The sequence below is a fragment of the Diceros bicornis genome, chromosome 38, assembly GCF_020826845.1.
Source record: "Diceros bicornis minor isolate mBicDic1 chromosome 38, mDicBic1.mat.cur, whole genome shotgun sequence".
NCBI lineage: Eukaryota > Metazoa > Chordata > Mammalia > Perissodactyla > Rhinocerotidae > Diceros > Diceros bicornis.
In genome coordinates, this window is record NC_080777.1 from 9,768,968 (window position 1) to 9,794,827 (window position 25,860).

Below are 25,860 nucleotides of genomic sequence, written 5' to 3' on the forward strand. Positions count from 1 at the left end.
GATTAGCTGTCCATAGATGTGGGGGTTTATTTCTGGGCTTTCGATTCTATTCCATGGATCTGTGTGTCTGTTTTTGTGCCAGTACCATGCTGTTTTGGTGACTACAGCTTTGTAGTATGTTTTGAAATCAGGGCATGTGATACCTCCAGCTTTGTTCTTTTCTCTCAGGATTCCTTTAGCTATTTGGGGTCTTTTGTTGTTCCAGAAACTACTTAATTTTAAAATAGAAATGTCGATCTGTATATTAGTATGTTTTACATCGTAACTTAGTCAGTCAGTGTGGGGGTATTAATATAAAAATTAATGGTCTCTTTCATATTGTGGAAGGAAAGTGGCTGAGTAGTTTTGTTATGATTGGTCCGGGTGAAGCGTGTGACTAGGCCTTTGAGGGAGGAGTCTCTGCGATTTTATAGTAAGTGGAGTGTTTGTGTTTTTATTTGTAGGTTAATAGTCCTAGGATGGATCTGACGCTTGCTGAACTTCAGGAAATGGCGTCTCGTCAGCAGCAACAGATTGAGGCCCAGCAACACATGCTAGCCACTAAGGTAATGTCCTGTTTTAAAAACCTAACAGGCCACTCCTGTTAGCGTAGGTGTAAAGCTCTTCACATTCTACCCTCATTATAAGCCAGTTACCCCACAGGTGTGAGCTGATAGTATCAACCCAAAAGTTGCTTGCCGTGTGGGGCTTTCTCCTCTTTTCTACAGCATTTTGTAGAAATCCTGAAATCATCCCAGTTGTTCAAGATCCTCCTGACTCCTGACTCTGACTGAAGTTAACCCTGCTGTGTTGGGACCAGTAACAGGAGAGGCATAAAGAACCCCTCAGCTTTGCTGGTGGGCACAACTCTGGGCTCTCCTTGTCCTGAGTCGCTACTGCAGCAAGAGGAACCTAACAGTCTACCCATGCTAACGCTGTCCCCTTCTGCTGCTTGGCACCCATAACAGGCTGCTTGCCTTGATTTGGGGACATTCTCCACCCACAAAGTAATCCTAGTTCTGGCCTTGAATGAGGAAAATATAAGAAGTTTCTTTGTTACTATCAAACCTGTCTCCCTGCTGCTTCTCCTGCCAGCCATGGGCCTCTGGTCCAAACCAGGTGTCATCAGAATTTCTCTGTGTGTGTATATATAGTAAATATTTTAAGGTTTGCAGACTGTGCTCTCTCAACTCTGCAGTTGCAGCAACAAAAGCAGCCGTCGACAGTAGCTGAACGAAGGGGTGTGGCTGTGTTTAGTAAGACTGCACTTAGAAAAACAGATAGCAGGCTGGATTTCACCTGCAGGCTGTAGTTTGCCAACCCCCGGTCTAAACACTCAGTGTCGGCACCTGACTGGTCTTGTAGTGATTATAGGTTCACTGAAGCTGGTGTGGACAATTGATGCTTTGACATAGCGAGTCACCCAGCAGGGCTTTGAAGCCGTGGCCAGGGCTTCTCTAGGGCAGTTCTCAACAGGCACTGGGTCCTGTCTCCTTCCATGTGATACTTCCTAGGGTGCCTGTGCCTCTGTTTCTGTTTGTAATGCCAGACACCAGCTTTTTCAAAATCGTGTGTTATCATTGCTTCTCAGACTTTAATACGCATACGAATCACCTAGACATCTGGTTAAAAATGCATTTTCTGGCCCAAGTAGGTATGGGTTGGGCTCTGAGATTCTGCATTTCCAACAAGCTCCCAGGTGGTGCTCATGTACTATTCCTTGAGTAGCAAGGTCAGAAATTCAAATAAGAAAGGTGATTGTTCACAGAGTAAATCTCTAACCTCAGGGTCTTATTTTGAAACTATTTCTAAGTTATTTATGTGTTTTAGGCATATTTATCCAAGAAGTTTATCTTTGTCTATAAATTGTGGCTCTATTACTCAGTTAAAATTTTTAGTGTAATATAAATAAAATTTTAAGTTGCATAATTGCAGTTTTCTAAAGGCATTAAGTAGTTTATTTAGCGTGTAATTGTGTGTTTATTGAATGTATACTATGGAAGGGCCGGTTCACAGAGATTTACATTTCACATCTCATTACTCCTCACTATAGCCCTGTGAGGTAGTTATTATTGATCATCCCAACTTTATAGATGAGGAAACAGACTTGTGTACTTGGTGAAGTTATGTAATTTGCCCAAAGTTTCATAAGTGGCAAAGTTTGGGTTTGAATCCATGTTTGACTCCAAAGCTTATCGTTTAACAACTTTCTTACACTGTTTCCCATCTCTAAATGAGCTCCTCCTTAAAATTATAGCTGCAGTTCATAAAAACTAGTTCAAGGATCACTGCTTGCTGCGTAAGAACCACTTGGATAAAAAAATACTGATTCCTGGGGGCCACCTGCTGGCGTAGTGGTTAAGTTCGTGCGCTCTGCTTTGGCGGTCCGGGGTTCGCAGGTTCGAATCCTGGGCATGGACCTACGCACCACCCATCAAGTCATGCTGTGGTGGCGTCCCATATAAAGTGGAGGAAGATGGGCATGGATGTTAGCCCAGGGCCAGTCTTCCTCAGCAAAAAGAGGAGGATTGGTAACAGATGTTAGCTCAGGGCTGATCTTCCTCACACACACACACACACAAAATACTGATTCCTGGATCTTACCCCCAAGAGATTCTGGGGTTGGGCCCAGGAGCGTCTGTTTTTAACAGACTTCAGAGTGGTTCCGACGGCCTTGTACAGGACAGGTGGTGAGACCAGAACGGTGCTACCGGTGCTGCATCTCAGTCTCGGCATCTCGGGGTTGTGGTTGGATTCTTTCTGGGTTAGTGGTTTGCCTGCTTAAAATGATATGCCTGGTGGTGGCTTCTCTCTTCAGGAACAGCGCTTAAAGTTTTTGAAACAGCAAGACCAGCGTCAACAGCAGCAAGCTGCTGAGCAGGAGAAACTTAAGAGGCTAAAAGAAATAGCTGAGAGTCAGGAAGCCAAGCTAAAAAAAGTGAGAGCACTTAAAGGCCATGTGGAACAGAAGAGGCTCAGCAACGGGAAACTTGGTGAGTTGCTCCTAGTGGGTTTACCTCAGTGAACCTACACGTTAGGCTATGTGTCAGACTGTTTGGGTGTAAGAACACACATTGGGGGCTGGCCCTGTGGCATGGTGGTAAAGTTCATGCACTCCACTTCGGCAGCCCGGGTTCAAGAGTTCGGATCCTGGGCTCGGACCTACACCACTTCTCAACCATGCTGTGGTGGCGACCCACATACAAAATAGAGGAAGACTGGCACAGACGTTAGCTCAGGGCCAATCTTCCTCACCAATAAAACCAAAAAAACCCCACATCAGTGTAGGAAGTTGATATAAATTTATAGTAAGTGACAAGAAGAGGGTGAGACTCTGTATGTACATAACTTTAAAAGAATTTTTTTTCAAAGAGTATAGTTCACTGTGGTTTTGATGCTTCTGGTTCCCCTGAATTGAACTCTGCTGTTGAATGTTTTAGGCAAGGTTTCTAAGTTACCTTTGGAAAATGTACTAGTAGTTTGTTTTTTTCTCTCTAAATATTTTTTGCCTGAAAATTAGGTGAAGGCAAGGATTTTTGTTCATATAATAGTTCCAGTTAGGGCCGGCCCTGTGACTTAGCGGTTAGGTGCGTGCGCTCTGCTACTGGCGGCCTGGGTTCGGATCCCGGGTGTGCACTGACGCACCGCTTCTCCGGCCACGCTGAGGCCACGTCCCACATACAGCAACTACAGGGATGTGCAGCTATGACATACAGCTATCTATTGAGGCTTTGGGGGAAAAAATTTAAAAAAATAATAATAGTTCCATCTATTACAATACCCTTTATTTATTTATTTATTTTTTCAAATTACATTGCTTTATAATTTTATTTATTTATTTATTTTTTCCCCCAAAGCCCCAGTAGATAGTTGTATGTCATAGCTGCATATCCCTCTAGTTGCTGTATGTGGGACGCGGCCTCAGCATGGCTGGAGAAGTGGTGCCTCGGTGCGCGCCCGGGATCCGAACCCGGGCCGCCAGCGGCGGAGTGCGCGCACTTAACCGCTAAGCCACGGGGCTGGCCCTACAATACCCTTTAAATTAAAGTTTTACTGATTGAACAGCTCCATCTACCACTATAAAATTGAGATTAAAATTTTTAAGGAAATCTCATTGTTTCTAAAATTTGGAGTTTAAGGTTTAATTATAGTCACAAAAAGAACTTTGCTAAAGATACGTTCGGAAAGAGGCACATTTAAAGATATCTGTGTTGATTTCGGTTGCCTGTAAAAGAAATAGGTTGGTTCCAGGACATTTCTGAAAGATTGCTGTCTTCTCTGTCAGAAAGTTTGTGTAAAGCCAGGTTGCCTGGGCAGTGTTCCATTCCTATTTTTCCTTTCCACTCTTGTTGCTTTTTCCCTTCTCGTTCTAGTGGAGGAAATTGAGCAGATGAATAGTTTGTTCCAGCAAAAGCAGAGGGAGCTGGTTCTGGCTGTGTCGAAGGTAGAGGAACTTACCAGACAGCTCGAGATGCTCAAGAATGGCCGGGTTGACGGTCACCATGACAGCCAGTCTGCGGTGGCCGAGCTGGATCGGCTCTACAAGGAGCTGCAGGTGAACCCTCTGCTGTGAGAGACAGTGGGACCTCCTCTCTAGAAACAGAGTTGTCCAGAGAAGCGGAGGAAGTGCTGTTGGATTTCAGTTTCTTTTCCCTAAAGGAGAAGGGGTGGGGATGAGACCTAAACCCCAAAGAGTCCAGAATAAACTTTATAGTACCTCAAGCAGGAGATCAGAGGCAGCGCTTGTGACCACAGCCGGTGGTCTAACACTTGCTTTTAAACCGTGAGCTGAGAAGTGTGGAGGGGTGGAGGGACCCTACGTTTTTAGGAATTACGTAGTCGTCAGCCGTGTGATTATCTGTTTGTGAAATTCTTCTTCCTACTTGGCTACCTTTTTCTTCCCCCCCATTTTATTCAGTTAAGAAACAAATTGAATCAAGAGCAGAATGCCAAGCTGCAGCAACAGAGGGAGTGTTTGAATAAGCGCAATTCAGAAGTAGCGGTCATGGATAAGCGTGTTAATGAGCTGAGGGACCGGCTGTGGAAGAAGAAGGCAGCGCTACAGCAAAAGGAAAATCTTCCAGTAAGTGGGCCGTTTTGTCACAGGCCGGGGAGGAGAGAAGAGATGACGGGCCCAGTGAGGTCATTCATCACAGCAGCTTCTCAGAGCCGTTACTCAGTGTCACGCAGACAAGAGAGACAGTGCTTCTGGCTCCTCCAAAGACAATGTGTTGTTCTTGCACTTTTTAATGTTATTACTTATGTAGCTTTACTTTTCTCTCTAATACTTGCAATAAAGTATGGGTGAGAATTCATTGTGGAGAGTTTTTGTTTGGGGACATTTCTTGCCGGTCCTATGGCTAGATCCTGAAAGTGCTGATGTTTAAAAATTATGAAAATTTCACAGCCTTTTCTAGTTTGATCCCATGTGACTTGTAATACTGAAGGACTGTGCTTTTTCTTAAGGTTTCAGCCGATGGAAGCCTGCCCCAGCAGGGGGTGTCTGCACCGAGTCGCGTGGCTGCGGTCGGTCCCTATATCCAGTCGTCTACGATGCCACGGCTTCCCTCGAGGCCTGAGCTTGTGGTGAAGCCAGCGCTGCCGGATGGTCCCTTGTCCATGCAGGCTTCAGAGGGGCCCATGAAGGTACAGACGCTGCCCAATATGAGATCTGGGGCCGCTTCACAAACTAAAGGTAAAAACATTTCCAGGTCCTTCCACAGCTCACTTCTTCCCCATCCTCGCAATTATTTTTCCCAAGTTTGAGTTTTAAAAAAAATTTGTCTTTCTATCCCTGGTTCATGATTAAATTCTAAGAATTTCTGCGTATTTTTTGCTAGAGCAATGAGTTTTTTAACCCTAAATAATAACGGTTCTGTTCGGGAACTGAAATAAAATGTAGTATTTTTGTAAACCGGAAAATTGTTTTGAATTCCTTCTTGTTAATAAGGAACTTTTGATCTCATGTTAATAACTTCAGAACTTTTCCTTTTGTGTAAAAACACCATGTATGTGAGTCTTAGCGGCGGTGTCTACAGTTGAGGTGGTGAACTCATTCTGTTGATGAATGGTGTTTCATGTGAACTTATGCACGAGAATTTTCCTGCTGGTAATTTTTAAACTAAGACCAGCATATTGGGAGATAGAAGTGAAAATAACACAGGCTCCCGTGATCCTTGCACCCTGTGTAGTCCTCACATCCGTGGGGAGGTGCAAGTCAGAGTTTTGTGATAGGAGGAGGAAATGAAAGGAGAGTTTTAGGAAAAGCAGGGTGAAAACATGCTTTAAAGACCTTATCATTCAGACCCCCTGGAAGAAAAAAATAATAGCCAGTGTTGTCTCTCTTCTCTGACCACCGTCATGAGCTAACTTTAAAATGATTCAGTATTTTGCTGTATTTATCACCGTGAGGCAGTAGTGCCACGTAGTCTGGGTTTTGTTGTAGGAAGAGTTACTTTGGTTTCTATAAGGAATAATAAAAGCTGCAGTTTTGAAACTTAAATATCAATGTAGAAAAAAAGCTGAAATCACTGATTTGTGAAAGATGGTGGTCGAAGTCGTGGGTTAAAAGTCCACAGTTTTGCCTTTCTGTTGTGCATACATCACCCGGGGTGTCTTTAAGTAAGATACACCTTAGAGCCCTGGGTCTGCTGAACTGGACATCTTCTGGGTGTGATGGTGACCTTTTTTTACCCAATGAGGAGCAATGTCCTTGCTGGTTCGAGCCGACTTTCTGTTTACCGTGATTTATTTTAAATTGTTTGAGTAAGGGGGAAAAATCTGAAATTAGAAATATAAAATCTAATGTTTTCTAAATAAGTTTCCTGGGATTGTTGTGAGTCTGAAATTTAAAGCTGTTTTTTTTAAAAAAGAAATTAAACTTCCTAGCAAAATGAACCATTAAAAATCTCTTTAGAATGCCGGGTTATTTGCAGTGGCTTTTCTGCATTCTAGGCTCTAAAATCCATCAGCTGGGTCCTGAGTGGAGTCCTCTGAATGCAGACCTTTTCCCACCCCAGGCCTCTGCTTCTCTGCCCAAAAGCTCTGGGAATGCTTCAGACCAAGGTGAGGTTTATTTGTGCTGCTCTTCAATATTCTGTTTTGGCCATCTAAACGGTGCTGTGTATTCTTTTTTAGGTAGTTTATTTTCTAGTGTGTTAAAACTAGAGGCAGTATTTATTGCCAGCATGCTTTCATTTAGCTGGGGAGTTAAGGTACTAGCCTTGTAGTATTTGGCTTATCCTTTAATCAACTTAATTTAAAAATGGGAAAGCATTTAATGGGTACAGAGTTTCAGAGAAACTGAGGAGAGGTAAACCTAAGCTTGAATAAGAAATTTTACTACAGACAGTTTGAATATCCGTGTGATTTTTTTTCCCTTCATTATCAGCTGATGATGGGGAGGTGCCACTGAGGGAGAAGGAGAAGAAAGTGCGTCCCTTTTCCATGTTTGACACGGTGGACCAGTCTGCTGCCCCGCCCTCCTTTGGTCCTCTGAGGAAGAACCAGAGCAGCGAAGACATCCTGCGGGATGCTCAGGTACTTAAGGGTATCCCAAGTTAAAATGTAATGGTAATTCTGGATGCAATTTTTAGAAGAGAGAAACTGTTATGTGAAGGAGAGCAGGAAAAACCAAAATATATCTGGAAGATTAGAAAATACACCAGCATTCTGTTAACTTAAATTCTGTTGCCTGACTACATTTGGGGTCTCACCATATTGGAGAATGATTGACATACTTGCTTTTGGGTCATATGTCATAAGATTCTCTAAAAAACATGAGTGCATTGAAGAAATCGTATTTGTGCTGCTCACTTACCTTGTTTCTTCAAAATGTGGAGCTGAGTCAAAATTTGGAGTCAAACAATTTGATGGCAAATCTTCTGTAACTATTAGAATCCCAGCCTTTGACAACCCGGTTATGGCTGCGTGCTCCAAATCTAGGCGTGTGTTACCGCAGTGGCCTAGGTTGCATGACGTTGCAATGAACAAGGATGGTTTTCAGTGATTTCTGCCATCTGTGACTATGTAAAATGGCAGTTAAAAGTTTTCAAGTGGGCACTTGAAGTTGCTCACATAGGGATTGGCGACAAGGAGGGAGTGGTTCAGGGCAGGAATCGTATTGCGTTACTGAAGTCTCTTATTAAATGTGGTTAAATTCAGAGATTTAAAACTTTTTAATGATTTAAAAATGTGGAGCTAGTATTTTTAGTGTATACTTACATTTGTGACATTAGGTTATCTAGAACATTCTGTGTATCCAGTTACACAGTATTTTAACTGGCTTTTTCTATGTTACAGGCTGCAAATAAAAATGTGGCTAAAGTACCACCTCCTGTTCCATCAAAACCAAAACAGATTAATTTGCCTTATTTTGGACAAACTAGTCAGTCACCGTCAGACGTTAAGCCAGATGGAAATCCTCAACAGTTGTCTACGGCTGTTGCATCCATGGGAAATAAGCCAAAACCCGCAGGGCCACAGCCGAGGGTCCTGCTGTCCCCCGGGGTCTCTGCAGTTGGCCAAGACCAGCCCCTTTCTCCAGGTTCTAAGCAAGAGAGTCCGCCCGCTGCCGCTGTCCGGCCCTTCACTCCCCAGCCTTCCAAAGACACCCTGCTTCCACCCTTCAGAAAACCCCAGACCGTGGCAGCCAGCTCAATATATTCCATGTACACACAGCATCAGGCTCCCGGGAAAAACTTCCAGCAGGCCGTGCAGAGTGCGTTGACCAAGACACATTCCAGAGGGCCACCCTTCTCCAGCGGTGAGATTCTCGGTCTTCTTTTCACCCGCGTGCGTGGTGTGTTGAAGTCCTCCACCAGAGCTACCGCCTGGCATTAAACAGCAGAGTGGCCTATGCCTGTGTTGACTGATGCTTTTGTCTAAGAGTTTTGCTTAATTGTGGCTTCTGTTCTTAACTGAGGGTTCAAAAGAGTTTCTGCGAAATGTCAGCTACTGCAGTAGGCACTGAAGATAGTAGATGAATAAAATGAAATAATATGAAAATAATAGTTGAATAAGCTGAATAAATGAGTAAAACCTGATGAGTAAAACCTGTAGTCAGCACATAGCCTTCTGCATTGTAATTACTCGTGTGCATTTGTTTCTTACTGTCTGATGAGCTCCTTCAGAACTGGGAACTCAGGAGCTCGTCCGTGAGTGGGAAAAAATGCACACAAATGTAATTACAGTGCCAGATGCAATGTCTTCACTGTAGGTTTGACCAGATATTCTTGGTGCTTAGAGGATTGGACAACTGCTTCTGTGAATGTGTTTTTTAAAAAACACTCTACTAAATTTTAAGATCTAATGAGGACACAGCCACTAGTTAAATATAAAAACAAAAAGATTACTTTGTGTTAAATGTACATAATCTGGTCATTTGTCAGTTTTTTCTGAGTCATTAGTTAGTTTATAGGACTAGAATAAAATTCACCATGTTTTAATTGAAAGAAACTGACTTTCTCATCATGAAATAAGCATGTAATTGTGGCCTAAAATGTCATGAACGTAATTAGACAGCAAAGAATTAATACATATGCCACATCTTACTCTTTTCATGGATCTTGGGTGAAAACTGCTAATGTGATAATTTGGGAATTAGGTAATTTTGATATAATCAGAATGTTAAGGGAAATAGTTTTGGTAAATATAAGTGGTTCTTAATAGTTTTGTAAGCCAAATATGATTGCTCACACTGATTTACTTTCGAAAATTATAAAAGATAGGATAGTGTGTGTTTTAATCTGGATGCATGAAAAGATTACCAATTTTCATTGATTCTAAAATTCTTCTCACATTTTGACATTTTAAATTTGGATGCTATAGTCAGTGATTTCTTACAATTATGATTGGCAGTGTTTTCTTTCTTATTGATACATAAAATAATGGTGCGTGTTACCATCAGTGAGGATTTTGATTCTGTAAGAAGTTTATCACGCAAAGATGGAGGCCATGCTTTGTCATTTGTTATTTTTAAAAGTTAGTTGTACTGAAGGGTATTCTGTAGTAACTGTGAAATTAAAAGAAGCTTTGATTATTGTTAGCTCTGTCTGTTACTTGCCATTTTGTTTAACACTAATCAGGGCCTTTTTTCCATTTCCAATTAGTATATGGCAAGCCTGTGATTGCTACGGCCCAGAATCAGCAGCAGCACCCAGAAAACGTTTATTCCAATAACCAGGGCAAACCCGGCAGTCCGGAGCCGGAAACAGAGGCCATTTCTTCAGGTCAGGAGAACCATGAAAACGAAAGAATTCCTCGGCCGCTCAGCCCCACCAAGTTACTGCCCTTCTTATCCAATCCTTACCGCAACCAGAGTGATGCCGACTTAGAAGCCCTCCGAAAGAAACTGTCTAATGCACCACGGCCACTAAAAAAACGCAGCTCCATTACAGAGCCAGAGGGTCCTAATGGGCCGAATATTCAGAAACTCTTGTATCAGAGGACCACCATAGCTGCCATGGAGACCATCTCTGTCCCGTCATACCCACCCAAGTCAACTTCAGTGACCTCCGGCTCAGAAAGCCCGGTAGAAATCCAGAATCCCTATTTACACGAGGAGCCAGAGAAGGAGGTGGTCGCTCTGGTTCCTGAACCAGTGTCCCCAGAGGACGTAGGGAGTGGCAGTACAGAGGACAATGACATGCCAGCTCCTTCTCCGGGCCTTGATTGTGTGCCCGAAGGAGTCCCAGACAGCAGCCCAAATTTCCAGAACAGCGTGGAAGAACCGAATGCAGAAGCTCCCCATCTGCTTGAAGTGTACCTGGAGGAGTACCCCCCCCTACCCACCCCCGCCGTACCCGTCTGGGGAACCCGAGGGGCCAGGAGAAGACTCTGTGAGCATGCGTCCGCCTGAGATCACTGGGCAGGTGTCTCTGCCTCCTGTGAGTAATGTGCTCTCGTGATCATTTCAGGAGCCTTCTACCTTGTCACAGTCTTAGTGAAACGCCAGCGGGTACTTAACGGCCATTTGCAAAAGATGGTTGTGTTTCAATTGCCTGTCCTAGCAAATGTGTTCTACAGTTTGCCTTTTATTTTGCAATTCCCTTGGCACAGAGTGGATCTCATTAATCAAAATTCAGTATATTCAGTGTAAAGAACATTTTTGTTCTTTTGAAAGAACCCTTTTCTTTGTGAAGGAAAAAGAGTGTTTTTCTTATACCTATAAATAGCACCTTTGCTGTTTCTTCTCTAGCTGATGTCCCCCAGCAGGGAAGCCACACTCGACTGGGAATGGGGAGACCCAGATTTGAAACTTGGTCACTAGCTTAGCTCTGTGAAATCAGGGGGATGGGTCCATTTCTCTCACTGGTGATACCACGCTTTCAAACTTCTCTTTTTCTAGCAGTGAAATTTATTTTATTTATTTATTTTTGTTTTATTATTATTTTTTTGTGTGTGAGGAAGATCAGCCCTAAGCTAACATCCATGCCAATCCTCCCCCTTTTTTTTTGCTGGGGAAGACTGGCCCTGAGCTAACATCCATGCCCATCTTCCTCCACTTTATGTGGGACGCCACCACACCATGGCCTGACAAGCGGTGCGTCGGTGCGCGCCCGGGATCCAAACCCCGGCCGCCAGCTGCGGACCGCGCACACTTAACTGCTACGCCACAGGGCTGGCCCCTACATGTGATAATATTCAAAGATCACGATTATCCAGAATTGTTTTAACTACTGGTTGCAGTAAACGGTTGTTTAAAAGTTTTATATAGTAAACACTGGATTCTAGGAAAAAAAAGTTTTAAAGTAGAGGTTCACACTTTATTTAAAGAACTCTGCCTTCTATCCACATCCCGAGGCTCCGTTCTCTTCATTTGAGTCTTAAACACGCGAAAAGGAAAGCAGCTTTAACCTCTCCTTTTATTTCCCCTCCCTTTTTGTCGTTGTGTCAAAAAAAATTCATACTCTCAAAGAGGAAGAAGGAGACCAGAATTCATAAAAGTATCATACTTTCCTTGTAAGATTCTGTTATTCTTTTCCTAGGAAAATGATTTACTTTTTCCTTCTTAGTTCCAGTAAATAGAAGCCACTGTCTTACAGTGTGTGTGAAAGTGGGTGTGGCAGGTCTCCTTACACTGTGCTCCTGTGAGTTGTATTGTCACAGTCATGCCGTGTTTACACGCCTTCTCTTTTTTCAAGGGACAACATTTTAACTGTTGCATATTTGTGAAATATATTGATTGCCACTTAATGTTTTTAAAAATTCAGTGGTTTTCCACATCTGAGATAAAATAAAGAGAAGCATGTATAGCATATCACACCTTAGGAAACGTTTCCACTTTGTTGGATGTGTGTGTGGTTTTTTTTTTTATTGAATTATAATTGACATACAGTACTATGTTAGTTTCAGGTGTACAACATAGTGACTCAATATTTTTATACTGTTGAATGTGTTTAAGAAAACTCTTTTATAGGATGTTAGAGCTAATCTTTAAAATTTTGCCTTATTTTTTAAAGCCTGACTTATTAAAATGTAGAAAGACTTGATTATCTATTCGTGGGTCTTGGAGTATAGTTAAATTTTTAGTATAAAATAATGATAGCATTTTAACACTGGTAGGATTCCTTCTTGGTATATCCTAGACAGACTAATAACCTTTATTATTTACCGTAATTATACGCTTTCTCCCCGAGGGGGCATTATGTTGTGAAGTGGTTAAGAGGAAGGAGGGGCTATGAAGAAGCCAGATTACTTGGATTTGAATTCAGCTCTGATGTTTACTGACTGTGTGCCTTAATTTCCTTATCTGTAAAGTGGCATCATAGGGTTTTTGTGAGGGGTAAATGAGTGATCATGCAGTAAACGTTAACTGTGGTAATTCTGAGCTGTGCTCTTGCCTGGTTTAATTGAGTGGAGTTTGTTATACGGTTAGTTAGGCAATCTGAAGGCCAGTCTTGGCTAATTTTGGTACTTGACAGAAAGCCAGCTGACTGACCATTGCAGGTTATATATACTCTTAGCTTAGTTCATGCTATAATGTATTACCAAATGTAATTCCACCAGGTTTTATAAAGTTCAGTTCTTCTCACTGTGTTACCTGGGTGTATTCATTGAACTATATATTGTAATTAATACACTTTTCTGAATAATGTTATATTTCAGTAAAATGTGCTAACTGTATATATTTAAAGTTCCTTACTAATTCAGCTGAGATGGTAATCCTCCCTTTTGTTGGTGTGGTCTCTTTGATTTAGACCAGGCTTCTTAATTTTCCATGCATTTCTTCTGCAGGGCAAGAGGACAAACTTGCGTAAAACCGGGTCAGAGCGGATTGCACATGGAATGAGGGTGAAATTCAACCCCCTTGCTTTACTTCTAGATTCATCTTTGGAGGGAGAATTCGACCTTGTACAGAGAATTATTTATGAGGTATGATCTAATTAGTAAGTTTCTTAAATATGACCTTGTATTGTGTTGTAAATCTCTAATCAGAAAGCTACTGTAGAGAAATCATAGTTTTAAATTGTTTTCTTTTTTGGGAGGTGGGTTGTGGAGAGGAACTCGTGGGCATGCTCCAAGATAGGCTTTGCTGTTTTCAAGGTGTGACTAAAATTTTCGGTAATGCAGAAGTTCAGTTTTCACTAGGGTCCTCTAGAGTACTTTTCCTTCTTGGGGAGATCATTACCCTTTTTAAAAAATTGCTCATGTATGGATTTGTACTAGATAGTGTTCAGTTACAGACGTGGTCTCTACTTTTCAGAAGCCTACTATTTAAAATATTTTTAGTTGACCTTTTTTCCTTTCTGTGGCACATGTAACTTCTACTTAGACACTAATTTGTGGTAGGAAGTTGAAGGATAAACAAACAGAAGTGCCTATAAGGATATAGTTGCTGGACCTTCTCTCCTTCAATTTTTAAAAAACCTTTTTATAGCAAGTGCCTGCTTAATGTGGTTATTCCATCTGTCTTCTTTCTGGAATTGTTCTTGGTATAGTTTTCTTGGCTCCTGTAGGTTTTAATTATGATTTTAAAACAATACTGCAAGAGTATTTCTGTTCCCTTGATCCTAAAGAGCCAGTTAATAGTGACAGTTTGGGTGACGAGAAATGAGAGTGACGGTCACCGTCTCGCTGATGTTGCAGGTCGATGACCCGAGCCTGCCGAATGATGAAGGCATCACGGCCCTCCACAATGCGGTGTGCGCGGGTCACACGGAAATCGTTAAATTCCTGGTGCAGTTTGGTGTCAACGTGAATGCAGCTGATAGTGATGGATGGTAAGATCTTCTCTCAAACACCACCCAGGCTTCAGTTGTCTCTGCTGTGTGGGCAGTGAATGGGCAGGGTGGTGCTGTCGGAAGGCAAAGAAGTGTGTCAGTGTATATATGTCCTCACGCTGCCGTAATCCAGAAGGAGAAGCATGGTGGACGTGTTTGAGGGATTAGCATGACCTCAGGGCACGGTCATCTCTCTCCCCTTCCGGAAGCAGATGGAGTTTTAAAAGTTTAGTAGTTAAATAATAAAAATAAGAAATGTCCCAAAATGTGCACAGTTAATTAGCATGCTTCAGCAAATTTGAGAATTGCTGGGCCGGCCCTGTGGCGTAGCGGTTAAGTGCCCGCGCTCTGCTGCTGGTGGCCTGGGTTCGGATCCTGGGCGTGCGCTGACACACCACTTGTCAGGCCATGCAGTGGTAGGGTCCCACATAAAGTGGAGGAAAAAGGACACGGATGTTAGCCCAGAGCCAGTCTTCCTCAGCAAAAAGAAGAGAATTGGCATGGATGTTAGCTCAGGGCTGATCTTCCTCACAAAAAAAAAAGAATTGCTGATTTAAACAGAGTCCCCCCGACCCTCGAAACTTCTCAGAGTCTTGAATATACTAATGTCCATGGTGTGTCTGCAAGAGGGAGTTACAGTTTGTAACCTGTCCCTAGTGTATTTGACCATGGAATCCATTTTTCATGCAGTGTTTTGTGGAACTGTTGTGTGCATAGAACACAGGAGATATTATTATAAATAATGAATAATATTGTTCAGAGGATAATGGATTATTATTAAATAATAATAATAAAGGTCCTAATAAGTTACTGTCACCCCTGATAACTGTAAAAGAATGGGTAGTGAGTTTTGTAGGTTATTTTTTTTTTGGAAAAAAGAAAGCTTATAATTAAAATTATAATATGCCCTTTTTTAGAAAAATACAAAAAATTTTACTTTTCTCTATGTAGGATTTCTTTCAAAAAGGTGTAATCACACTATATTTACTGAAGTATTTTAATTTTATAGCCTGTTTTTCTCTTACTATGGAAAACAGTTATGCTATAATATCAAATTTACATGTATGCACATACAAGTTGCGTACACACATATACATTAAAGTAGCCTCATAGTCTGCCACGTGTCTGTGCACTCGTTTATTGTGACCGTCTCCCTCTTGTTAAACATTTAGATTGTTTTCCAAATTTCGTTCGTTATAAATAATGCTTGGAGAAGCATTTTGGTTGTGATTTTTAAAAACTATATTTATAAAAGTAATGTGTGCCCACTGTGGAATATGTACAAAACAGAGAATAAGAAGAGGAAACAAGCCATCTGTCCCCCATTACCCCACAATCTAGAGGTAAACACCATTAATAAATATTTTAATATATTTCCTTCAAGCATATATATATTTATCTATTTATATATACGTATGTTTTTCAGCCTGATTTTTTGGTTTAACTTTATAGCATAAGCAAAACAAATTCTTAATGTCATAATATCTTTGTTCCCCTAATATCGGTAGTTTAGATTATATATAATTTTTCACTGTTAAAAACCATGCAGTTAGAAAATTTGTAGTAATATTCACCAAACTATTAATGATAGTGTTCTGGGATAGGGAGTAAAATTTTTTAATTTAAATTTAATTTGTTACAAGGGGAATAAAATGAAGAGGGGAGGGAAGAGATGGGTAAAGAAATGAAATCTCACAGACTTCAGGGCCTGATTAACATTCTCAAGGCTGTCTTCTGAGTGTGGGCAGTGGTACTCACACCTTTACTATTTTTTTTTTTAAATTTTATTTATTTATTTCTCCAAAGCCCCAGTAGATAGTTGCATGTCATAGTTGCACATTCTTCTAGTTGCTGTATGTGGGACGCGGCCTCAGCATGGCCGGAGAAGTTGTGCGTCGGTGCGCGCCCGGGATCTGAACCTGGGCCGCCAGCAGCGGAGCGCGAGCACTTAACCGCTAAGCCACAGGGCCGGCCTACACCTTTACTATTAACCTGGGGTCATTTATAATACATTATAAAACATTTGAGACGCTGGAGAAGATTCTCTGTAATGTATTTATAAGTTCCCGCTAACTAGTTGCCTAAAATAGATTAAAATGTGTATTATTTTATACTCACTCTTCTGGTCTGAATTGAATTGACAAATTTTCTTTTTCAATATAATTTGGATTTTAAAAAGTGTTGAAAAAGGTAGTTTCATATGTGTAACTGTAATTCGTTTAAAATTGGTGGTGATAGATATTTAAAGGCACATGTTTTGACTGAAGGCCTATAATTCAGAGACTGTTATGTCCTCTACTCAGGCAGAAATAATGAGGCTGGGTGCTCCAGAACATCAGCTAAGCACATTTTATCCTGTTTTAGTTATTTATACAAATTTCATGTCCTTTCTGTCATTTCCTTGGTTCCTCTCACCCTCCCTGCCACCCTTGCCCCGAGTAGCCCAGTACTCTGGCGTCTTCTTCTGTGGCTATAATTCTCTAATGGGCTCAAGTATCTCTGTTTAACTGATTTTAAAAAAACTGTAACGTGGATGAAGAGAACAGATTGGTGGTTACCAGAGGGGAAGGGGGTAAAGGGGCACATGTGTATGGTGATGGATCGAAACTAGACTATTGGCAGTGAGCACGATGCAGTCTACACGGAAACTGATACATAATAATGTACACCTGAAATCACACAATGTTATAAACCAGTACGACCTCAATAAAATAATTGGGGAAAAACCCCCAAAACTGTGTAAGAGGTTTTCAGAAGAAAGGGCTTGGTAGATGATAGGCTCAAGAACTTTCTTTACAGATATCTTATCACGGCGGGTGTCATTCAATTTGGAAAAACGTTTCAGCCCTCGCTGTGTCTTCCTCCACAGGACCCCGCTGCATTGTGCGGCCTCCTGTAACAACGTCCAGGTGTGTAAGTTCCTGGTGGAGTCGGGAGCCGCTGTGTTCGCCATGACCTACAGTGACATGCAGACAGCTGCGGATAAGTGTGAGGAGATGGAGGAAGGCTACACCCAGTGCTCCCAGTTTCTTTATGGTATGTAGCAATCAGAATTAAGGGATTGATTCCTGCCTTAATTTATCCTATATCTCTAGGGAATAATTCCAGAGATATTTTTATTATTTAGAAAAACATTTTTGTGTTGGACATAGTTCTAGGCATTGAAAATAGGGCAGCCTCAATCACCAACGTTAATGTAGCTTTTGTGTGTATGCCTAGAAACAGCTATTGTCAGGCACATCAGCTACGAAAGACAGTGATGCAGTGTCTGACCTCGTGGTCACAATGGCTTTTCACCATCAAAGGATCCTCTACTGAGACTTGTACTTAGCAAGTGATGGTGTATGTTTGCAAATAAGTAAACAGAACTCCCTCCTTCCAAGATGATCCAAGAGAAAGTCAGTGTCGGTATAAGAAGCCAATTGATCCAAGTGTTCCTGCTAAATCAAACTGGTCATAAAGTAAAATGAAGGCAACACGTATTTTAGAGCTAATTTTTGACTCTCTTATTTTCTTGATTTTGAGTTTGTGGTTCTGACTGATAATGTCAGCTCTGTCCATAGAAAAATGGACTTGAAGTTTTCGATGGAAATAATGTTGGTTGACGTTTTTATTTACAGGAAAAGTTTTTTTACTTTACAAGACTTAGAAGTTGAGGTTCATTTTTCTTTTTAGTTTGGCTTGAGAGGAATTGGGAATGGGAAAGACAGAGACAAATGAGGAGGTCCCAGGACTCCATACCACTCGACTCTCAGAAGCTCCTTTGCCAGTTGATTAAAAGACCCCTGGGGTTAAAGACATCCGCCTCTGTCTTCCCCATTCAACCATTCCCCTGTTCACTTGGCTTGTTTCCGGCTCCAGGCAAGAAGGGAGAGGGTCAGAGGGAGAAGCACAAACAAGTTCTCTTTTTCATCTCTCTTACTGTTAGTTTTTATTGTTGATATTTATGGTTACTTTTTTGTTCTGAACTCTGGATCAAAGAATAACTTGGATATATTAACATATTATTTTAAAATTAATATGATATGTTAATATATATTTTGTTATGTTAAATGTATTGGCTATCTTGAGCTATATTTAAGTATAGAGTATGATTTTTAAAAACATTTAGGGACGTCTGATCAGAGATTTTTTAAATTTATGAAATATGGATACCAAGAGTGTTTCTGGCGTAGATGTGGAGTTTAAATAATAACGATAATAGATTGACCACAAAGAGCATCCGTGTATCCGGATAGCTTAGGAAACAGAACATTACAGTCTCTCTGATATGGCCTGGGTGCCCTGCCCGATGATTCCCCTCACATCTGTGGTGTCTGCCACCTTGAGTTTTGTATTTCTCATGTTTATCATTCCTTGCTTTTTGAAAATAGTTATATCACCTGTGTGTGAATCCTATAACTAATATTGTTTAGTTTTGCCTGTTTTAGACCTTCATATAAAAAAATCATGCTGGTGACTTTGTGGCTTGCTTTTTTCATTCACCATTGTTTCTGAGGTTCATCTGCTTTGTTGCGTGTAGCTCCAGTCTCTTTCCACTGTGCTGTCCTGTTTCGATTTATGGCTTTACCCAAATTACCAGTGACATTGAGCGTGTTTTTAGGTCCTCAAAAAAATTTTGTAACAGTAACTTGTAACTCTTAGTTTGGAAAATAGCAAAGTAATAAATTTTCTTCAGTTCCTAGTGATTTCTTGGAAATGCGACTCGAGTTGTTATTTTGAGTATACCCAAGTATCCAGAATTTCTCAGCTACCCCTGTCCCATTCCCATCCCAAACAGATGAGACTGGCTGGCTTTAAAGCTTTGTGGAATTATGGTTATATCCAGTCTTATTGTCCTTGTGATCTAGCTGTCATGCTTTGCATGTCTTATTTAAACAGGAAAGTTGGCAATTTACTTGTCCCCATTAGTAAAAATCTGACCCTTTAGATTGGCAGAGGCTTCTTTTGGAAAAAAACAATTTTCATTTCTGCCCAGAGTGAGAGAGAGAGAGGTACTGCATGCTACGTCACATTAATTGATGTAGGAATAATAAGTTCATAATTAATAATTCCGTGTTCATGTAAGTTGAAAAACCTGACTATTCAAAAGCAGGCAGATATTTCCGTGGCTTTTCTAAAAACATAAAGGTGAACATAATAACGAACTCTGAATTGCTCAGGACCTTATTGCTGAATTCCTTTCATTTTCTTCCACTTTCCTCCTGTTGCCTGCCCATTGATGACAGCTATTCCTTGTTAGCAGTGCCCTCTAGGATGGGAAGGCATAATGGAGCATCGTGACACTTAAAGTAGTAGTTAATATGCAAATATTTTACCAAATAAACTCTGGCGAAATATGGACATTCGAGGATTTTTCCTGCCCCAGTTTGTGGATTTCAATATCTTTTAGAATTCTAATTCTCATTATTTTATATTTGACTTCATGTAGATTTTATGTCATGTCTAAAATATTTAGCCATATTTCTGCATTCTAACAATTTTTTTCTTTTATCTTTCCCCATTTGGAAATCAATAGAGACCACTTAATAGACACAATACTTCTGACTTTTTTTCCTGTCTGCTCTAAGTTTTAGGTAAAGAATGAAAATGTTTCCAGAGTTCCTTGGACATTGTACTTAGGAGTCGGCTAAAATTCGGCCGCCATCTCATTCACTTTTTTAGTATCCTAGACTCAAACAGTTCTTTTTTAATTCCTGGGCTTGCAAAAGTTTTTGTATTCTGAGTGAGACTAGTTTCGAGAGCTGCTTATGAGGGATTTGTTAGTTTGTAGAGCTATTTAGAGATGATAGCACGTGTTAACTTGTCTTTTATATGTTGCCTCTATGCTGTGGGCCTTCCACTCCTCCCCCGACCCTGGGAAATTTATGTATTCAATGTTTAATGTAGTAGTTTTAACATTCCAGCACTATCCATTTCTTCCCATTTGGTTTTATATATACGGCTAAAAGTTCTTAACAGGGGTATACTCTGAGTGATATATTCTGTGCTCTATCTTACTGTCATGATTTTAGGAGTTCAGGAGAAAATGGGCATAATGAATAAAGGAGTCATTTATGCACTTTGGGATTATGAACCTCAGAACGATGACGAGCTGCCCATGAAGGAAGGCGACTGCATGACAATCATCCGCAGGGAAGACGAGGATGAAATTGAATGGTGGTGGGCACGCCTGAACGAGAAGGAGGGATACGTGCCGCGCAATTTGCTGGGAGTAAGTTATTCCAACATTAGGATGTTCTTATGTGTGTCAGAGAGAGGCTTTGTGAAAACTGCTGTGTGTTACGGATACAGTGCAGCCTACTGCCCCTTGTTAATGAGACGTGGAATTTTACATTTTTGATAGTCTGAGATGTAGACTTAAGGCCACATTTTCATTGATTCCTGTCATGATCAATAGAGGACTGGGGTCCTGTCTACGTTTATAGAGTAAAGATAACTGGATAATGTGATGGGAATTGAACTAATGACATTTGAAATAAATTTTAAATTTGTTTAAATCAGGATTTGGAGATCTGGTAGAGAGCTTGAATAGGGCACTAAACACAAAATTCTTTGTTTTTTCTCTACTATTTGATTTTAAGTTTCATAAAAGCCAAGAAAATAATAAAATCATATAAGTATGTGTAAGCCAATAACACATCTATATTAGTACAAGGGGACTGCTCTCATCAGGTAGATTCTCAGGAGTATTTTCAGGGAAAAGGCTGCTTATGGTCTAGAGGAAAGAAAGTGAAATAACATCTTTCAAGACTTTGCATTAGGCTCTTGTATAGGTTCCGTTATTCCCTTATATGGTTGTATGTACCTAGAGGGCCTGCTGGATGTGTGAAAGAGAGGGAGAGAAGTGATGCAGATAATTGAGAGACTGAGATAAAAGTTTAAAGGTACAAGTGCTTGTAAAATTTGCCGTTGGGGGGGAAGTAAGGAGAGTGAGAGAGGGAAGGGCCAATGTAACATACAACATATGCTACAGGTCAGGAGCACTGGCTTCCACATCACTTCAGATCCCCCTGCATACGTGGTACCTGAGTGACCAGGGCGTGGGAGGAAGGTCGGGAGGGCTGGAGAAGGCTGCCTCCTAGGATGGGTGTGAGGATAAAGCAGGAGTCTAATATATCGCAGATGGGAGATATTTTTATTGGTATTGTCATCAACAGTCGGACAGACATAGCTGTGCCCACACAGAGATTCTGCTCGGGCGTTGAGGCCGTGAACCAGGGTTCTGCTGGAAATGTTCCACTGCCGGGCTCTGCTTTCTGTGGGGGTCGTTAAAATGACACCAGTGTTGCGACCTGGCTGTCCGGATCCTGCCCAGCATCTCCTCCTTCTCCATTGTTGTTTGTCTGCTGTGCAGTATAAATGACTTGATCGCATCCTGACTGCTGCCTTCCTCATAGCAACATTTATTATTAAATAAGCGTTTGGGGTGTAGACAGTGTTCACGTGATCATAACGTAAATTATAAAGAATAATGAAAGTGAAAAAACATTAGGCCGTGGAGGCTTTAAAAAAGCTTTCACGTGACCAGATGCCAGTAGAAATGTGAAGGTTGTTCTCTCTCCAGCACCCGTGTTTGCTTCTACGAAGTCTCTGGCACCAGAGGAGTGTCACCTCCCGTATCGGCCACTTGCCTTCTCTGATAAACATAAATGGCAAACAGGCCCTTTCACTTTTTATGGTTCCTTGTCTGGGAAAAGCTCGACCGCTTAGAGCTGGCTGGTTGCTTATTTGAGTCTTTGTTTTTAACTTTCTGACAAAGAGCTCCTGCGGTGAATGAATCATGGAGAGACTCGTTCCTTCCCAAGTATGGAAGCAGGTGGTCACAGACTGCGTTCTGCCCCGTGCGTTTGGCTCTCAGAAGGTTCCGAAATCAACAGACTGGACTGCAGATTTCCATTTTAATCCGACACTTCAATATTTAGTCTTTTCTAGGCAGAAATGGCTTCTAAACCACGTTTTTTGCTTTCTTTTGAGGTTTAAAACAAAGGAAATTGTATAAATATTGAATCTTTAGTAAGAGGCTCAGATAATGAGTCTAGAAAATTGTATTGGCTCAATATCTTTTCTCAGAGAGAAAAATAATCCTTTGTGTAGCATCAATCCACCAGTTAGTTTTCCAGTTTTGTCTGAAGTGTGCCTACTTCCTTTCAGTCAACCTTTCTTTCCCTTTGTCTACGGGAGGAGGAGGCAGAGGAGGGGTGTTGTTTAGTTTGCCAGTTGAATTACTAGTTTGACTCGCTCTTGGCTTCCAGACTGGAGATCTTTTGACCTTCACGAACACGCTTCTCTCCAGCTCATTTGGAAAACACAAAGCCACAAAATCCTAAAACAAAAACCTCACTTACTGTTTCCTTAAATCTGGAGACTTTTGTTTAATCCGTGGCATTTCGTTCCCTGACAGTCTCAAGTCCTGTGACACCGTGTTTTGTCCGTTGTGAATAAAGTTGAAACAGACTTGAATCTCTCAGTTTTGCCCTTGGAATGGAAGCCCCAGACGCTGGAGCATACAGCACATTGCAAGTCACCTTTAGAAGTTGTCTTTCTCTTTAGACCTGATTTATAGTTCAACAAGCTGTGCAAATTGTGATAATGCTTAGATCCGTCATGGATTTTTATATCACTGCACCATGGTATTGTCACCACTGAGGGACCCCTGTGACTCTTGACTGTCCTTTGCAGAATAGCTGATTAGAAGAGTTGTTAAATGTGAGTCTTTGTGTAGTCAGGCGGCTCTGGGCGCTTCATGTAGCAGAAAGTCGTTTCCCAAGTTTAATTTCTTTACTGTGATATCAACCCCCCCACCTCCCAGTATTTCTTGAAATTTTGTTGTACTCCCACATGTCTGTAACAGTCTGTAAATATTTTTTAAACTCTCTTACAGCTATACCCAAGAATTAAACCAAGACAAAGGAGCTTGGCCTGAAACTTTACAGAATTTGAGTTAATGAAGAATTAATCTCTGTTACCACTCAGAAGAAGTACATATGATTGTTTTTGGCAGAAAATTCACAAGACTTATTTTAATGACAATGCACCTTGAAAGCAATGAAGAATGTACTCTGGAAGAAAATGAAGGATCGAAGAATTCACTATTCTTGGAGGACATTCAGCCAATGAAATGGAGCTTAGGAGTAAGCCGACCGTACATTGGGGTAAAGGTGTTGTTCCATGTAGCGCTCAGAAAGATGTAGTGACAATCTTGTTTTCCGCAAGAAATAGGACCATTTATTGGGCTACTGGGAAATCAGCTTCGTGTCCAGCTTAGTTGGCATTTTCAGCACCTGCCCCTGTGCCTGTCCTCCCACGAGAAAGGACCATTGTCATCGTGGCGCCGTCTCTGATTGTCCCCCAGCACCAGCAGGCCCTCGGGACTCACGTGAAGGCTCGAGGCTGCCACACACTTGTGTATTGTCAGTGAAGAACTGTTGGTTGTCAGTGAGCAATAACTTTATTATATGAATTCTTGTAGCATCTTAAGAATTATACATACATTTGAAATATTGAAACTAAGCTACACTACAAGTAATTAGATTTAGAATCTTGTTTTTAGGCTGAATTTGAATCTATATTTATTGTCTTTTGTATCTTGGAAATTAGACTTGCCATAGACTCACCCATATTTGTCAAGATCATAGCTGACTTTAAAAACAGTTGTAATAAAATTAAGCTTTTTGACTCTAAGCTTTTTACTGGTTTTAGTTTTTGATGTCATTTAACAGCCTTGTTTAAAGTTCACAAGCCACTGTGGTGTCTTACCCAGATGAAAAGAATATTTCTTTACCAGCCATGTGATTAAATGTAAGAAGTATTTCTTTGCTTACAGAAAAGTGTGTTTTGCAATTCATGAGTTTTGTGGTGGTCTTTGATATAGAATTAGTTTTTTTAAAAAAGATCTTAGAGATCATGGTGACAGAGACCATGGTGACAGAAACTTGTACTTTTATCTAAAGCCTCTAATAGACTGTTCCAGTGTCCTCATTTTATTTCAAATTCTTCATAGAGTTATATACATTGGTTTATGGGATGAAAACTTTAATATAGACGCAGTCTCCACATTGTTTGATTAATTTGTTACCAAGTTTGTGAATTCTTTAAGAACCCGTTTTGCTTAGTGGAACTACTTTTTTTTTTTTTTGAGGAAGATCAGCCCTGAGCTAACATCCATGCTAATCCTCCTCTTTTTGCTGAGGAAGACTGGCTCTGAGCTAACATCTATTGCCAATCCTCCTCCTTTTTTTTCCCCAAAGCCCCAGTAGATAGTTGTATGTCATAGTTGCACATCCTTCTAGTTGCTGTAAGTGGGACGCGGCCTCAGCGTGGCTGGAGAAGTGGTGCGTGGGTGCGCGCCCAGGATCTGAACCTGGGGCCGCCAGTAGCGGAGTGAGCACTTAACCGCTAAGCCATGGGGCCGGCCCGGAACTATTTTATTTAATAGAAGACACAAATGAAAACCAATGGTCACTTTCCCTTATACTTTTTTGTAAGTAGCTATATTCTAGCAAGAAAAGTAGATGAAAGAACATACCATGCCTTTCAGAGCAATGGGGACATAGTGACAACGTGAACGAAAGGTCAGAAGATGTGTGGTAGGCAGAATTCTAAAGACCCCCCTGCCCCCATATTCTTGTCCCCTGGCACTATGGACTGAATGTTGGTGTCCCCCTAAAATTTGTGTGTTGAAGCCCTAACCCTCAATGTGATGGTATTAGGAGGTGGGGCCTTTGGGAGGTAATTAGGGTTACATGACATCATAAGGGTAGAGCCCCCATGATGGGATTGGTATCCTTATAAGAGAAAGAGACCAGAGCTCCCCCTTTCTCTGTGCCATGTGAGGATACAGCAAGAAGACTGCCCTGCAGGCCAGGAAGAGGGCTCTCACCAGACACTGCATCTGCTGGCACCTTGATCTAGCACTTCCCAGCCTCCAGAACTGTGAGAAATAAATGTCTGTTGTTTAAACCACCCAGGCTGTGGTATTTTGTTACAGCAGCCTGAACAGAGTAGGATAGTTGGTTATTCAATCAAACACTAATGTAGGTACTGCTGTGAGAGACTTTTCAGGTTTAATTAAATTTACTAATCAGCTGACCTTAAAATAGGGAGATTCTCCTGGATATCCAGGTGGGCCCAGTGCAATCACGTGAGCTCTTGAGAACAGGAGAGATGAGGCAGAGAGGGAGGTCAGCGAGATTGGGAGTGAGAGAAGGACTCAGCCTGCCATTGCTGGCTTTGAAGATGAAGGGGGTCGTGAACCAGGGAATGCGGAAGCTGAGAAGAACCCCTGGCTGACAGCCAGTGAGGAAGTGGGGACCTCAGTCCTGTAGCCACATGGAACTGAATTCTGCCAACCTGAGTAGGCCTGGAAGCAGATCCTCCTTGAGTCTCCAGTAAGGGATGAATTAGACCGATGAGATAGGTGTTGGACTTCTAACTTACAGAACTGGGAGATGTTGTTTTGTTTTTTTCTTTTGTGAGGAAGATCGGCTCTGAGCTAACATCTGTCAATCCTCCTCTTTTTCTGCTGAGGAAGACTGGCCCTGGGCTAACATCCGTGCCCATCTTCCTCTACTTTATATGGGACGCCGCCACAGCATGGCTTGACAAGCGGTGCGTCGGTGCGCGCGCGCCCAGGATCTAAACCTGTGAACCCTGAGCC

General features: G+C 41.5%; 1 protein-coding gene across 1 annotated transcript in view; it reads left to right on the top strand.

Moving 5' to 3' along the window:
* The window catches only part of TP53BP2 (tumor protein p53 binding protein 2), a 59,692-nt gene extending 35,612 nt beyond the window's left edge, over positions 1-24,080 (top strand). The window contains 15 exon segments of the mRNA XM_058533641.1: positions 444-545; positions 2,798-2,972; positions 4,353-4,534; positions 4,898-5,062; positions 5,446-5,674; positions 6,934-7,044; positions 7,370-7,518; positions 8,281-8,743; positions 10,089-10,756; positions 10,758-10,865; positions 13,216-13,353; positions 14,068-14,201; positions 17,071-17,237; positions 20,216-20,415; positions 23,086-24,080. Coding sequence (XP_058389624.1) covers positions 444-545; positions 2,798-2,972; positions 4,353-4,534; positions 4,898-5,062; positions 5,446-5,674; positions 6,934-7,044; positions 7,370-7,518; positions 8,281-8,743; positions 10,089-10,756; positions 10,758-10,865; positions 13,216-13,353; positions 14,068-14,201; positions 17,071-17,237; positions 20,216-20,415; positions 23,086-23,127 — 3,033 coding nt within the window. The 3' untranslated portion in view covers positions 23,128-24,080.
* The last annotated feature ends 1,780 nt before the right edge of the window (positions 24,081-25,860 follow it).